General features: G+C 41.7%; 2 protein-coding genes and 1 long non-coding RNA gene across 3 annotated transcripts in view; 2 read left to right on the top strand and 1 right to left on the bottom strand.

Annotated features, from left to right (window-relative positions):
- The window catches only part of cnih2 (cornichon family AMPA receptor auxiliary protein 2), a 48,569-nt gene extending 46,405 nt beyond the window's left edge, over positions 1 to 2,164 (bottom strand). The window contains exon 1 of the mRNA XM_029620741.2: positions 1,527 to 2,164. Within this exon, the coding sequence (XP_029476601.1) occupies positions 1,527 to 1,607 (81 nt within the window). The 5' untranslated portion in view covers positions 1,608 to 2,164. The remainder of the gene's footprint in view (positions 1 to 1,526) is intronic.
- A 2,311-nt stretch (positions 2,165 to 4,475) lies between these two features.
- wdr74 (WD repeat domain 74) lies at positions 4,476 to 7,941 on the top strand. Its single transcript, XM_029620740.2, has 10 exons — positions 4,476 to 4,628; positions 4,836 to 4,942; positions 5,091 to 5,215; positions 5,579 to 5,642; positions 5,785 to 5,928; positions 6,043 to 6,144; positions 6,456 to 6,612; positions 6,942 to 7,084; positions 7,225 to 7,278; positions 7,387 to 7,941. The coding sequence occupies exons 1-10, from the start codon at positions 4,568 to 4,570 to the stop codon at positions 7,567 to 7,569; spliced, it is 1,140 nt and encodes a 379-aa protein (XP_029476600.1). The 5' UTR covers positions 4,476 to 4,567; the 3' UTR covers positions 7,570 to 7,941.
- Positions 7,942 to 11,338: 3,397 nt separating this feature from the next.
- On the top strand, positions 11,339 to 15,922 carry LOC115147038 (uncharacterized). Its single transcript, XR_003866258.2, has 2 exons — positions 11,339 to 11,602; positions 15,160 to 15,922. It is a non-coding gene; the product is annotated as an uncharacterized LOC115147038 (long non-coding RNA).
- The last annotated feature ends 359 nt before the right edge of the window (positions 15,923 to 16,281 follow it).

Raw genomic sequence — 16,281 nt, 5'->3', positions numbered from 1 at the left:
CATAAGTATGCAGGACCTTTGCTATGAGGCTCGAAATTGAGTTCAGGTGCATCCTGTTTCCATTGATCATCTTTGAGATGTTTCTACAACTTGATTGTAGTCCACCTGTGGTAATTCTATTGATTGGACATGATTTGGAAAGGTACACACCTGTCTATGTAAGGTCACACAGTTGACAGTGCATGTCAGAGCAAAAACCAAGCCTTGAGGTCAAAGGAACTGTAAGTAGAGCACTGAGACAGGATTGTGTCGAGGCACAGATCTGGAGAAGGGTACCTAAAACAGTTCTGCAGCATTAAATGTCCCAAAGAACACAGTGGCCTCCATCATTCTTTGGAACCACCAAGACTTTTCTAGAGCTGGCCGCCCGGCCAAAGTGAGCAATCGGGGGAGAAGAGTCAAGAACCTGGTGGTCAGTCTGACAGAGCTCTAAAGTTCCTCTGTGGAGATAGGAGAACCTCCCATAAGGACGACCATCTCTGCAGCACTCCACTCCTCAGTAAAAGGCACATGACAACCCGCTTGGAGTTTGCCAAAAGGCACCTAAAGACTCTAAGATCATGAAAAACAAGATTCTCTGGTCTGATGAAACCAAGATTGAACTATTTGGCCTAAATACCAAGTATCACATCTGGAGGAAACCTGGCACATGTCTGGAGGAAACCTAACTAGTCAGGATCAAGGCAAAGATGAACGGAGCAAAATACAAAGAGATCCTTGATGAAAACCTGCTCCAGAGCGCTCAGGACCTCAGACTGGGAGGGGCAAAGGTTCACCTTCCTCCAACAGGACAACGACCCTAAGCACACTGTCAAGACAATGCAGGAGTGGCATCGGGACAGATGTCTGAACTTGAACCCGATTGAACATCTTTGGAGAGACCTGAAAATTGCTGTGCAGCAATGATCCCCCTCCAACCTGACAGAGCTTGAGAGGATCTGCAGAGAAGCATGGGAGAAACTCCCCAAATACAGGTGTGCCAAGCTTGTTGTGTCATCCCAAGAAGACTCGAGGTTGTAATCACTGCCAAAGGTGCTTCAACAAAGTACTGAGTAAAGGGTTTGTTTTTGCTTTGTCATTATTGGGTATTGTGTGTAGATTGATGAAGGGAAAAAATATTTAATCCATTTTAGAATAAGGCCGTAAGGTAACAAAATCTGGAAATGGTCAAGGGGTCTGAATACTTTCTGAAGGCACTGTACATGTGCTTATTATAACAACAGAGAGAGAGAGAGACACTTCCAGTACTGATATTAATCAAATAAATAGTGAGTCACAGATGGGCACGTGGGCACACATTCACACCAACCAATGGCTAGACTTCAGTTATTGCATTGTCTCATACTACTATTACGTTAAGTAGTCTTCACCCAGAACTATAGATATTTCTCAGACCAACCAATTCTTTATTTCAGGTATGAGTCACAAAGCAAACAAGAGAATATTGCTGAAACATGGTTTAACCGCCATCACCCCGAGTTTATAAACATGATTAAGGTGAGTGTGTGTGTGTGAGCTCAACTCACCTGCCAGATGACGAAGAAGATGAGTGCGGCACACAGCACTAAGGTGAGCATGTAGCAGAAGGCCGCGAAGGTGAACGCCATGGCTGTGTCAGCCAGCCTGACAACGAGTTGGGTCGAGAGAGGGGGAACTTCCCCTCCTCTCTCTCTCTATTGATGACTATCTCTCCTTCCTCAGGAGGTTTTTGTCTGTTCTTCCACTCCCTGCCCTTGACTCTCTGACTCCCTTCCCTCTTACGTTGTATTGAGAGCCCGAATTGTCCAGGTGAGGAGCTGAAGTACTGTGTTGGAGGAAAAAATCCCTGCTCCACTCTCTAGTCTATCAGCTGTGGTCTCTCTATTTCTGCTTATCTAGGTTGCTCCTTCTGCTTGAGTTCCTCTTTCCTTTTCATGAGTCTGTGCAAAATATTTTCTTCTCTGTCACACATACAATTTGCAAAGCGGTCGACAGGCACAGTTGTTCATGGAGAACAGCTACAGCTGAGTAATGCTCTTTCCTCTGGTCCCAGCCTCCTCTGATTCTAGACAGGGGTTTTGTGCCCTTTATGTGTCGGTCCCCTCCCCCTTCCAGTAACCTCCACTTTGCACAATATCCACACACCTTGCTCACAGTGACACAGCTAGTAAGTGACTACCTGACACACTGGACTGTATGTAAAGTAAAGAGAGGAATGATTATTGGTGAGAGACAGTATGGCTTGTGGTCAAAATAGCAGACGTTTGCAGTGTTGTGGCTTATTATTATTATTTCAGTTGCTTAGAAAAAAATCATGATGGCACATATTTCAAGAACAATATAATTGTTAGCGCACATCTGTAATAGGCAAATATATTTATTTATTTACATTTTAACTACAAACATTTATAGTTGTAATTGGTATTAGAGATTATTCAAAAGAGATTTTGATTTGGGTATATTCTGATATTTCAATGTTTTTAAACGGAGCAGATATGCTGTCAAGAAAGAAAGGACTGTTTTGTAGGCATATAATAATTGTCCATTAATGTAAAGAGAAAGGATATTTTGTTTTTCATACAATAACAGCAATTCATACATGTGCCCCATAAATATTCTTACGATGACAGTTATTAGTGATAATTTATAATAACAAAATGAGCAAAGATCACCAGCTTACAATCAAATGATCAATTTGATAACAATAGCTTGCAATGATTTGATAAATGGTGCTGTAATGTATAGAGTAGAATATAAATAAACAGCAATATGATAGAATACTACACTCCACACTGAGGTCTCAAATCAATAAAGACTGATGAACGATGGATGTATCAGGATAATGATCATCTGTGATGATGACGATGGATATTTTGACTGATCTTAATATTGATCAGAGTGTACCTGTGTTTGGTGGTAGATGCGTCTATCACTGAATATCCAACTCCTTCCTCTTCCCACTCTGTCAATTTGGGTCGACACCATGTCAGAATTCTCTGCCTTGCCTTTCTCTATCTATCTCAGTCGCGTCCATCAGATTTCTTCACGCATATGCTTTTCAGTGCTCACTTGCAGGGTGGAAAAACAGCATTTAGAGAATCAACTATGTTTAGATGTTAAAACATTTTTTGCTCTTATTTGGGTACACGTCTTTTTTCTTAAGAAAGGAAAAACATCTCCACAGCCCTTAGAAGTCTCTAAGTTCATTAATTCCCCCCTTTCTCTTGTCCCCCTCCATCCTCTTTCGATTTTCTCTCTCCAAAGCTCCCCCTTATGTTTTCTCTTCTCTTTCTCTAAAAAAGAATGGAACGATTTTGAAAACAGACCGAGAAAGACTCTCCCTCATGTTCTGTCCTCCTCAGTCTCGTCTTCTTCTCTCTCTCAGACGGTCTGATAAAGCAAGATTTGGATCACCCTAGAATATACCGGCCAAGTGCATTCAACAGTCTCTCCCTCCCTCCCTCTTTCTCTCTCTCTTTCTCTCTCGGTCCCTCTCTCCCTGGCTTTGAACCGTTGCCGTATTCCCTTGTTCCCCAGAGATGGTTGAGGGGGCAGGGGAAGCTCCAAATATTTTTTTTGTCGACTTCCCTTGTTTGTCTCTATCTACCCTTCCCTCTGCTCCCTTTTTCTCTCTCTATCGCTTTCTCTTTCTTCTCTCTCTATCACTCTCTTTATCACTCCCTCTCTATCTCTCTCTCTCACTCTCTCCTGCTCTCTCTCTGTCTCTCCCTCTTCCCCTCTCATTGTGTCATGATGCTGTGTCTCCTATTCTTCTGTAATTTCCAGAAAGATGAAAAGGCTCTCTCTCTTTCTTTTAAGTATATGATTATTTCTCTTACTTTCTTTCCCTCCCCTTCTCTGTTTTCTCAAAGCTACCTCTATCTTCTGTGGTCCTGCTGTTTTCGCTCTCATCCCTTTCTACCCTGCTACCCTGCCAGTCTCTCTGGTACTCTTATTCTCTTTGGAGGATTTCTACAACTTTTTAATTCCCACAGTTCTTTGGCTTTGGATATTAAAGTGCCCATGCTGTTTTCCCCTAATCCCTATCCCTGTCCCCTCTTTTGTCACCCACTAAATCCATGCCAATAGCTAATCTCTGGTAAATCCTCCAGGGTGACCTGAAGTCCAATTTTCTCTTCTCTTCCTTCTCCTCTGCCTGTCCCCTGCTCTACCTCACTCCTGAGTGCCACTCTAATTATTACAAACTTGAACATTTGAAAAACACCAATAGCGTCAGAAAAAATACCCTTTTGAAAATTAAGTCAGTGAATCTTACATAATGTAAAAAAAAATGAATGTTCTCCTTTGGTGTCTTGTGGGTTGCTTCTGTGTATGGCCCTCATCTATCAGTCTGAGTGATACTGTAAATATCATAATACTTTGTCTGCAATAGTGGCGGTGGATTTTGGATAGATGCAGTGATGTACAATGTAAAACTCAAGAGCACCATCTCCTGGAAATTTTATATAAGATCATTTTGGTCGGGAACAGAAGTACGGTGACTAGTGTATCCCTACGGAGGACATTCTGGACACACCATTAACGTGTTAAAAAAATTGTTTTCTTGACAATCTTTTCGTTCTTTTTCATGGCAGACAAAAGTCAAGTGTGCTCAGTATGGGTTGGATCGGAAACAGGGATATTAAAAGGTAAAAATGATGTATATCAGTCAACTTAGCCATGTTGTGCTTGTGTGCTGGTTTGTTAGAGCTAGCTAACCACCCCACGTGTTTGCTAGCTAGCTGTAGCTAGCTTGAGAGTGCATTACCCAATCCAACACAGATTGGTTTGGGAATGATGCTCATCTTCAGGATATTTAAATGTCTATCACTTACTCTGTCTGTCTGTTTCATTAGGAGTGAGCCTATCCAAAAAACAGGCTTTCAACTTCTGTGAGATGAGCTGCCTGAGCCGGGACCAGGAAGTGTGTGTCCTAGGCTGGGGAGATGAACATGAGACTGAGGTGTGTGTAGGGGCTCTAGAAAGTAATGGAGCCCTTGATGATGTCTGATCTGTTGGTCGTTGTGTTGGCTATGAGTGGATGTAGGTCTGAAAGTTTGCCTCATGAGTATTGTGCCATTCTGTTATTTACCGGAGTGTCTCTGTTCTAGGTACTGGTGGGGTCTGTGAATGGCACAGTGAAGACATTTAGCACAGAGAAGGGCATCTTCACTGAGACCAGACAGTGTGGGGAGAGCACCCAGGGCAGGTTCACAGGAATTGCTGTCACGGACAGGTATAGTCTTGTAGATGAAGACATAGTCATAACAAAACCGTACACACCAGCAGCTCCGTGGTCATGTGTTGAGGATACTGGGGTGTATTCATTTGTCGCAAGCTGTAGTAAAACGTTTGGTCTGTTTCAACATTCTGTAACAGAAATCATTTGCCATAAACATAATGTTTTGCAACTAAAACTAGAGTTTCTATTGGACAAATGGTCCCTCCCCGTTTTGTTTGCTTCCGTTTGTTTCCTACAGTAAACGGTTTCCATTGCAAAACGTTTTGCAACAAGCCAAATGTTTTGCTACGGTCTGAGAATAATGAATACACCCCTGATGTTGACATTGGACTACACACTCCCTGTGTGTCTATGCAGTGCTCTGATCACGTGTGTGGAGACAGGACTGCTGAGGGTCTGGAAGGAGGGCAGCACAGACACAGTGAGTGACACTGCCAGAATACCACTTGGGCCCCCTAAGGGTTGTTACATTGCTGATGGATACTTATTAATGAACAAGGTTCACTGTCTGCCTTTTTGTGCACTGCCAGTTCCTTGAACATAACCTCTGTCCCTATATCCAGGTTGAGATAAATGCAGGGACGAATGTTTGTCGGATGCGACAGAATCCCTCACAGCGCAACCAAGTGGCCACAGGTGGGAAGGAGAATGGCCTAAAGGTCTGGGATCTGGAGAGGCCTGAAACACCCATTTTCACCTCCAAGAATGTAAGAGCGTTAACAACTACATGTCAAGGAATTACAGTGGGAATGACTACATAGTATGTTATTATTTTTAGGTGATTTTTGCATTAACACAGTGCTGTGTTTTTGATGTTGCAGGTACGTAATGACTGGCTGGACATGCGAGTGCCAGAGTGGGTCAGAGACATGTCCTTCATCCCAGACTCCGACAAGATCGTCACCTGCACTGGTCACCACCAGGTCTGTCTGTCTCTTCCTGTACAAGCCCTGCTCTTAGACTAGTCTGGACTAGTAGACTGGTCTGCTGATGTTCCCAGCCACTGACCCAGAGCAAAGTCCTCAAATGATACGTCCAGCTGCAGTTTGCTCAGTAGTGTGAAAAGGGACTCTTAATGGTTTTAATAGTCCCTTATCTGTAAAGATTTTAATTCATATTGGTCAAGTTCAGGTACCAGGATGAATGACTTGGATCACGTCTCTTTGCCTCATTTATCTAAGGACGTTACAAAAGACCTCTATTTTTACTCATATGTTTGTTCTCTCTCTGTTAGGTGCGAGTGTATGACCCAGCCTCTCCCCAGAGGCGTCCGGTTCTGGAGGCTCATTTTGGGGAGTACCCCCTCACAGCCCTCTCCCTCCCTGCCAACCAAGACAGTGTTGTAGTGGGTAACACGCATGGAGAACTCGCCATCTTAGATTTGCGGAAAGGTGAATGAAGCAAAGGATGTCTGCTTGTTGACATGATTGTGCATTTTCTTAGCCATCTGCATCAGAACATTTCCATGATAGCCTCTATCATTTTGCCCATGAATTTATTTTTCACTGTACTACATTAGAGCGGCATTTTGCTGTATTTTCTCTTTGAAGCATCTGTTTAGCTTTATTGTTCTTTGCCTGTAATGATCAGAATTATTATCTTCTGATAGTTATGTAGGGATGGAGCTTTTTATGTGTGCATGTTGCGTGAGATCCTCTTCTTGACTACAGTCTGTTGGTTGTATAACCCTGCCGCCTCCTCTCCTCTCCATTCGCTGCAGGTCTGGTGCGTGGGTGTTTGAAGGGGCTGGCAGGAGGAGTGCGGGGGCTGCAGTGCCACCCCTCTCTCCCTCTGGTGGCTACCTGTGGTTTGGATCGCTTTCTGAGAGTACACAGCCTGGAGGACCGCTCCCTACAGCACAAGGTACACACAAACACACATCTTTCTCTTACACTCTCAGTACACCTGAAGCTAGCTACACAAACCATCATTGGGGAAGCATCCTAGAGTTGTTTTTAATATTTGTCTTCAAGATGTTCTCTCTCTCTCGGTCTCCCTTGCAGGTGTATCTGAAGTCACGACTCAACTGTGTGCTTCTGTCCAGCAAAGATCTAGAGGTAGGGGAGAATTTAAAGTGCTATGAATTATACTTTTGCTGTGAACATGTGATTTTGCTGCAACAATATACTGTAGTGTGTTTACAGTCTCTCCGTCCTCCATTTCAGCTGAGCAGTTCAGCAGTAACCGGAGATGTGGAGGAAGTGAAAGAAGAGGGAGGTGAAGTGGATGAGGTGTGGGACACTATGGAGATGATAAATGACCAGGCTAAGAAGCGAGCAACAGACGAAGAGGAAGCCGTAGTTACAGGTGTAGAGAAGACTACGAAGAAAAGAAAAGTGGTCAAATGACCTGCAGTGGAGAGCTTAAGGAAAGGGCTGTGCTCTATGAGAAACGCAGAAGCTCTAGAGGTCTGCCAAAAGTCTGTGTTGCGGATGTACAGACTCTTTTCCTGTTGAGTCTGTACTGAAATGGCTGTAGTTTTCCTATTAAAACTAAACTCACTCTGGAGTTGTTTGCATGCCCTTCAATACCAACTTCCTTGAAATGTAGCTAACATAAATAATATATATTATTTTTGGCACACAAAATAAGTGTATTGTATGTACAATATCCCCAGGGCTATTCCAATATCTCAGAACTCTGAACAGGATTGGTTCTTGTAAGTATGTGTGACAGCGAGAGTGCAACGCCCCTAATAAAAAGAACGATGGCGTCTGGTACCATTGGTTGGCTTGCTTCTGTTTTGGTGTCTGCTGGAATGGAGTAGAGTGTACTGATTAGGAAAATCACTCAGCACGATGGGTGTCTTTTTAAAGGGGGGCTGAACTTCCCCGATATGACCTCTTTTCTTGGCTTAGAAATTAAGAATTGCAACCGCCGTGACAGAAGCCAAGGGGGTGTGGTTTAATGTGTGTTCGTGAGTGGTGAGCGTTTGTACATTCACTCTGCTAAGTACATAGTTAGTCACTCACCCTCCTAGATAACCTGAAACAGTCCAACCAGGTCTTGTCTTGAAGTCGCCTAGGCTAGCTAATGCTAGCCATTATTCGCCAATTAGCTTCAACCGGCTGGTGTGTGACCGTGGCAAAGTTGGTTTGAAATTGGATAGCCGATCTCGGGGTCGTTAGGAACGGTCAATAATTTGGACAATGTTTTCATGTTGTACATATTTTAGTTGTCTCTTTAATTATTTGTATATCATTTTTAGTTTAATTTTAAGAGCTATTGACATATACATGTTGTCCCATGTACATTGTGTAATTGACTGATGCTCCTTAACTAGATCCATAGGGATATCGACTATCAAAGCAAAAATACTTTGGTTAATTTAACCAAATGGACCATGGGCATTATGATCGGGTCGTGTGCAGCTGCGCTCAGAATTGATGATTACTTGGGTGCTGTGGGCAGGATTAAAATAAACACAACCAAAGGAAAAGTGTCACGGTAACCTTCATTCTGTGACAAACCATCTTTTCCTATCTCACAAATCTCTGTTTTGGAAGAGACTGACTTCATGACCAAAATTATTATATTTACACGAGTAAATTTTGACACTAGTATAAATGTTTCTGACTCATCAATGCCACATAGGCCGATTTCAAAATTGGAAGTACCTTTTTAGGGGCAGTTGCTCTTTAAAGCTGTGAAGTTAGCCCAGAAATGTTTTATCATTTGTGTTGGTCAGTTTGAGTAAATATGTCTCTGTTAATTGTTTGGATTTTAACCAGCAGTGGTGTGTTCTGTGGAAATTGATGTTTCTAAGCCTAGGGGGTAAGGGTCTAATGAATGATTCAATTTAATTGCTACCTTATTCAAGAGATAAGCCTATCTTACATTTACGGAATCAAGGTATGATAAACCTTGGTGTAACGATAAGTGTTGGTTGAATGGATTAGTTATAACCATGATTGAACAATCACTTGTGTAACTTATCACTGTGGTTGACAAAGTACATTATTGCAGTGTGAGTTTCATTAGGTTTTATTATGTCTTCAAATTGACCTGCTGGGATTTAAGAGTTGCTTGTGACCTTGTGGGTGTATTGAAGACAGCACCACGTTTCTCTAGTTTCATGGAGAGCAGTGTGTGCTAGATAAGATACCTGTGTTGGACTCATTCTGAGACTGGACTCTGTACACTGACACACCCATTCCTTAACTCCCGATAAGACCAGTCTGAATCAAGGAGGAAACAACTTCAAAGAAAGAAGACTTTTCTCTTTATTTGTCAGTTGCAAATAAATTGCTGCTCAGCATTTACTTTCAGTTCAAAAATGACATTCAAGGATAAATACTTTTTTTTGGTCCCAAAATAAATAATACCCTGAAGAGAAGTCATGTTCTCTCAGGGAAATAACACATCCACACGGTATTTTGCAACATGTCATGTGTCTTAATAAAATGGGAATGACGTTTGTCACCTGATTGTCAATAGACCGCAATAAGGACAAGTTAGAAAGGGTAAGTAGTTTAGGTGCAAATGGCACAAAAAAGGAAAAGATTGTTGCTAAACTGGCCAGATGATGTACTTGATCCTAAGACCTCATAGGGTGGAGGAGGGAATGTTTTAGTATTACGAAACCTATTTGGAGGGGAGGGGGCCTCAACACAGACTGTGGGCTTGTGAGATTCATGTTTTCAGTTTCCTCATATCAATGGTGTGGAGCTTATTTAGTATTTTCTTTCTGCTCGTCTAAGCAGGGATCCGTCTTTTTTTATACATGACGAAAAACGATGCCGTGGGAAGTTTTCATTACAACCATCTCTCAGTTCTCAGTAGACATTCACACTTTGAGAATAGATGACATTTTACAGCAATGACCTGTTGGATTAAGTAGGAGCTGAGAAACCAGAGGATTTTGCTGAATTGAATTGTAAAAGGTCTGTGCTCTTAGAAATGAAGTAAAATATAGCCGTAACTTTAGATATGTTTTATATCTCTGCACTGATAAAAGACGTGTACCCTTTAACCCTGTTTTTAACAATCATTAACACTCTTCAAAAGCATTTTTATTATGCTATTATAAAATCTGTTTCCCTTGTTCAGTGTTTAGAGTCCAGAGTCTTGTGCTTCCCCTGCACTATTACCTCATGATCTCACTGAGTTTCATCTTTGCTTACTCCAGTAATTAAGAGCCAGTGTGTGTGTGTGTGTGCGTGCTTGCTTGCGTGCGTGTGTGTGTGTATTTTTAGTCTTACTATCCTTGTGGGGACCAGAAGTTCGGACATTTCGCCGGTCCCCACGAGGAAAAAGGCTATTTTAGATTAGGAGTTAGGTTTAGGGTTAGAATTAGGATTAGGGTAGGGTTAGGAGTTGGGGTTAGGTTGAGGATTAGGTTTTGGGTTAGGGTTAGGGGTTAGCGAAAATAGGATTTTGAATGGGAATCAATTGTTTGGTCCCCACAAGAATAGTAAAACAAGCGTGTGTGTGTGTGTGTGTGTGTGCATGAATTTGTTTCACCCCTTTTGCATTTCTTTCACAGTATGTAACAATCCTTTTTGACAAAATGCAGCCAGCTTGTCGACCACTGAATAGTTTGGGATGTTTCTGACTCTAGTCTAGTGACTCCAAAAAACACAAACTAGAACAAAAGTTTATCCAACCACACAATCCCCACCATGTTAGCCAACCACACCAGTGTTTTTTCATTGAAACAATTTATATTTTCGCTCAGAGCACTGATTCAGAGTTGGTGGAGAAATCTGACATTGATCAAGGTGCAGAGTTCCACTCAGTTGTATACTTTAGTAGGGGTTTAATGATAAATCAGTGCTGCCACATAACATGGAGCTCACACTGACGAGCCAATGAGATCAAGTTCATTTATGGGAAGTCACGTTGAGGTCAAATAATCATACATTCAGTGGTAATGACAAATGGAATGGTGGATTTACAAATGCGTTTTACAATGTGTGCTCTGCTGTCATTGGCACAGTTTTTGTGTGTTGACTGTGTGTTTGTGAATGGTACAAACGAGAACTACGAGTGTGTTTCTCTGTAGCCCTACCTTGAGTGTGAGTCTGTGGAATCAGGATGTTGGATTGAGGGGCAGGGCATTGAGACTGTTAAATATTGACTGGGAGTGTAATAATTAACTTGGCTCCCACTCCTGATGTCTCTTAAACTGGCCACCCTCTATGCCATTGCATTGCTGACAAATGCACCCTAAACTCCTTATCCTTTCTACCTCTCCTCTTAGTGAGGCTGTCTGTGTATATGTTCATCACTGCTTTGCCTTCTATCAGACTTTTCTGCTACATTAGACCGCTCTTTCCTTATTTCTGCCTTTCTAACCTTGCACCCCCCAAAAGCTGACGCTCCCTAACCTTTGGCCTCGTGCTATGAAAGTCACCGGGCCAGGCTCGGCTGCATCTGAAGGTGAGTACTGCGCTTGTATGATGTTTGTCTGTGTGAATGTGTTAGCTCATATTCAGGACTTAAATGTCCTACAACTGTACATTTACAAGACATGTTAGATAGGATAAGAATAATCTTAAGGCCTAGTTCAGTCAAAAACGTGATTATCCTGTGTTTCATATGTATTTCCACATTATTATGTTGGAATAATACTGTGAAAGTAAAAATTATGATAATGCTCTTTAAATGTAAGAGCTGTTTGAAAAGACCGGCTAAAATTTCAGCCTGTTTTGTAAGGATGGCGTTTTGGCCAATTTGTTAATAGACCAATAAAAGAGAGTTCCAAATCTCTCTGCCAATAACAGCTAGTTTTCCCCTCTCCACTCAGACCACTCTCAGACAGTCCTAGCTAAATTCTTGCTTGAGAAATTGCTCTTTGCTAAGAAGCTATTTTTGTTTCCTTTTGACCATTTTAATAAGAAAACCATCACAGTAAGGTTCTTAATTATAACCCAGAAATGATTTGATATTGAGATAAAAATGTCTGCATTGGACCTGTAAAGGCTTGAAACTGAGATTCCTATGTATCCATCCACAAAAGGTGTCAACCCATCCCATGCTAACCTTTGTTCGTAAGATAAACTCTCAATATCAGTCTTTGCTTTAAAATGGAAAACACAACGTTATTATCTTACAAACCTCAGTACTTGATTTTTCTACTTCCAGTTTCAAAGGCTAAACGCCTGTCCTAACAAGAGGCTGTTTGAATAAGTTTCGCCACATAGGCCTACAAACATCATTTGACATTCCACTGTTTTATACAGTGACAGCTGGAGTAGAGCAGTTTCAGGGAAAGCAGATGGTTTAAAATCAGTTCCTTACAACCAGAGAGTATTTTGAGATATACATATTTAATTATATTTCTGTCATTCGATGTGTGTGTGTGTGTGTGTGTGTGTGTGTGTGTGTGTGTGTGTGTGTGTGTGTGTGTGTGTGTGTGTGTGTGTGTGAGAGAGACAGAGAGTACAGGAGAATGGCATGTAATACATTATATGTATTTTAAAGCATTTGAACTAACCCTAAGCTTTTGCTTAGTGTTTTTTGTTGTTAACCAAGGCAAAATAAGTAGGTCAGCAGTGTTTGAATTCAAATAAACATGCTTGAGTACTGTGAAAACCTTAACATCCCACTGGGCACAGACACCAATTTAACTTCTATTCCACATTAGTTCAACTTAATTTCATTGAAATTAAATGGTTAAATGTTGATTCAAGCAGTGGGTGTCTAGTGGGATATCCCTTCCAAAGAATTCTACTTTCTTCTGCTGTACAAACCCATGACAAACATGGAATATGGTTATTCATTATTAGGGAAATTGTTGTATTTAGTATGAGAAGGCCAGGCTCCTTGTGTTTGTTACTGTTGATATAGTGTGCCGTTTCAGAGGGGCCAGTGTTTAAAAATGAAGACCAATTGACAAAGTTGTTAATATATTAGAAGAAGAGTCGCTCTTGCTGCTGGTGATTCTCTGATCCACCTCTATGCAGACGACACCATTCTGTATACTTCTGGTCCTTCTTTGGACACTGTGTTAACAAACCTACAGACGAGCTTCAATGCCATACAACTCTCCTTCCGTGGCCTCCAAATGCTCTTAAATGCAAGTTAAACTAAATGCATGCTCTTCAACCGATCGCTGCCCGCACTCGCCCGCCCATCTAGCATCACTACTCTGGACGGTTCTGACCTAGAATATGTGGACAACTACAAATACCTAGGTGTCTGGTTAGACTGTAAACTCACCTTCCATACTCACATTAAGCATCTCCAATCCAAAATTAAATCTAGAATTGACTTCCTATTTCACACCAAAGGCTCCTTCACTCATGCCGCCAAACATACCTTCGTTAAACTGACTATCCTACCGATCCTTGACTTCGGCGATGTCATTTACAAAATAGCCTCCTACACTCTACTCAGCAAATTGGATGTAGTCTATCACAGTGCCATCCATTTTGTCACCAAAGCCCCATATACTGCCCACCACTGCGACCTGTATGCTCTCGTTGGCTGGCCCTCGCTTCATATTCGTCGCCAAACCCACTGGCTCCAGGTGATCTATAAGTCTTTGCTAGGCAAAGCTCCGCCTTATCTCAGCTCACTGGTCACCATAGCAGCACCTGCCCGTAGCACAAACTCCAGTAGGTATATTTCACTGCTCATCCCCAAAGCCAACTCCTCCTTTGGCCGCCTTTCCTTCCAGTTCTCTGCTGCCAATAACTGGAACGAATTGCAAAAATCACTGAAGCTGGAGTCCTATATTTCCCTCACTAACTTTAAGCATCAGCTGTCAGAGCAGCTTACCGATCATTGCACCTGTACATAGCCCATCTGTAAATAGCCCACCCAACTACCTCATCCCCATATTGTTATTTCTTTTTTTGCTCCTTTGCACCCCAGTATCTCTACTTGCACATTCATCTTCTGGACATCTATCACTCCAGTGTTTAATTGCCAAATTGTAATTATTTCGCCACTATGGCCTATTTATTGCCTTACCTCACTAATCTTACTACATTTGCACACACTGTATATAGACTTTTCTATTGTGTTATTGACTGTACGTTTGGTTATCCCTTGTGTAACTCTGTGTTGTTTGTGTCGCACTGCTTTGCTTTATCCTGGCCAGGTTGCAGTTGTAAATGAGAACTTGTTCTCAACTGGCCTACCTTGTGAAATAAAAATAAAAATAAGAAGAATGTAGGCCGTTTAGCAGATGCTTTTATCCAAAGCTACCTACAGCCATTTTGACATTTTGGTCATTTAACAGACACTCTTATCCAGAGCAACTAGGGTTAAGTGCTTTGCTCAAGGGCACATTGACAGATTTTTCACCAAACCCATGACATTCAGCATTGTAAGAAACATGCTCTACCAACTGAGCCACACGGCCAACACACAATGATAAATGGATGAGAGATAGAAAATAGGAAAAAGGCAGTGTTTGAGAGTGTGCCTGACAACAAGTGCGATGAGTCAGACAGGGGCGTCAGGGTCAGTGTCACTGTTTTTTAATTGCTTTATTGTTTTGTTTTTCCCAAGATAGAGAGGTTTACTACGAGGAAAAGTCTTCAGAGGTATCAGAGCAGGAGAGGGAATGCTGAGCATGATAGGGGAGAGAAATAAAATAAAGAAATGAGTAACAATAAACAGGAATAAATGATCAGTATACCAAACACGAAATACATTTGATGGTGAAGTAAAAGTAGGATTAAAAAGGGAACATAGTTATTGAGAAGCCAGACACACCCATTATGTTCAACTTGTGTTCACAATCCTCAATGCACCCTTATGTTGACAGCCACCATAAAACCCTGTTATCTAGACAGGCCTTGGCCTTTGTGTGCTATGATGTTGACTATAGCCGGTCATAAAGATGGTAGAGGGGGAATGACAGGTCAAAGTCAGTTGCAATTGCAGGCTCCTCACATGTACCAGTACCGAATGACTAAGTCAGAGTCCTGCCTTAACCCCACGTAAATTCCCTGTAATTGACCTTATATGTACTTCTGTTTCAGGTATTTCAAAGTGAGATATCATACGCCCACCAGAAACAACTGAAGGTGTGACCTCAATATATGGGACGAGCTAAATGTTGCATGAATGCAGTAATATTGTTATCCTGTAGGAGGCATAGTGTGCTATGAACAGCTTTTGGACAAATCTGGTGCTTGCTGGCTGTAACAGCAACTCCATGTGGAAGTTGTCTGTGTTCCAGTGGAGATGCTGTTACCTGCAGAGAGTCACCCTCTAGCCAGCTCTGACATGGAATCAATGTTTAGAATATCACAGTCCTTATTTATTATGGCTGTTCTGATGTTTCTCCTCTTTCGGTTGAACTCAGTTATATCTGCTTTCACCACATTGTCATGTATTTTTTTATTTGTATTATTAAGAACAGTCTCTAGATCATTCAAGAGATATGGGCTCCTTGTTTTCAATGACAACATCATGTGAAGATATGTATGCCCTCCAAACTTTGGTTTGAATTCAGAGTAGGGATACATGGGATGCATGGTGATGACCTATGAATTGACAGCCAGTGTCTGCAACACAACTGCCTGTCAGTTCTGTAGGCCACTGCTGTGTCTATCCTACTGAGCACACACAGGGGTTTAGATGGAGCAAATGAACTCATTGATATGTTTGATAAATTGTCACAAACCTATGATGTATTTGTGAAACCTCTGATAATATTCTGTATAGGATACATTTGCAAGTTATTTGAAGACAATACGATTGCTTTGTTGCCAACCTTGGAAATAAAGATTGAAAACACTCTCTGATTGTTTAAATAATATAATTAAGCAATACGGTCCGAGAGGGTGTGGTATATGGCCAATAATCACAGCTAAGGGCTGTTCTTAAGTACGACGCAACACGGAGCACTCGGATACAGCCCTTAGCCGTGGTATATTGGCCATATACCACAAACCCCCGAGGTGCCTTATAAACTGATTACCAAAGTAATTACAGCAGTAAAAATAAATGTTTTGTCATACCCTTGGTATACGGTCTGATATACCACGGCTGTCAGCCAATCAGCATTCAGGGCTCAAACCACCCAGTTTATAATACCTGTTATAAGTGCATGAGAGTAAGTGAAAAAAATGTCTCTATAAATTCAAGAATTGTACAGA

This window comes from Oncorhynchus nerka, linkage group LG19, assembly GCF_034236695.1.
Source record: "Oncorhynchus nerka isolate Pitt River linkage group LG19, Oner_Uvic_2.0, whole genome shotgun sequence".
Classification (NCBI taxonomy): domain Eukaryota; kingdom Metazoa; phylum Chordata; class Actinopteri; order Salmoniformes; family Salmonidae; genus Oncorhynchus; species Oncorhynchus nerka.
Note: the sequence above shows the minus strand (reverse complement) of the source record. Positions and strands in the feature narration are given on the sequence as shown.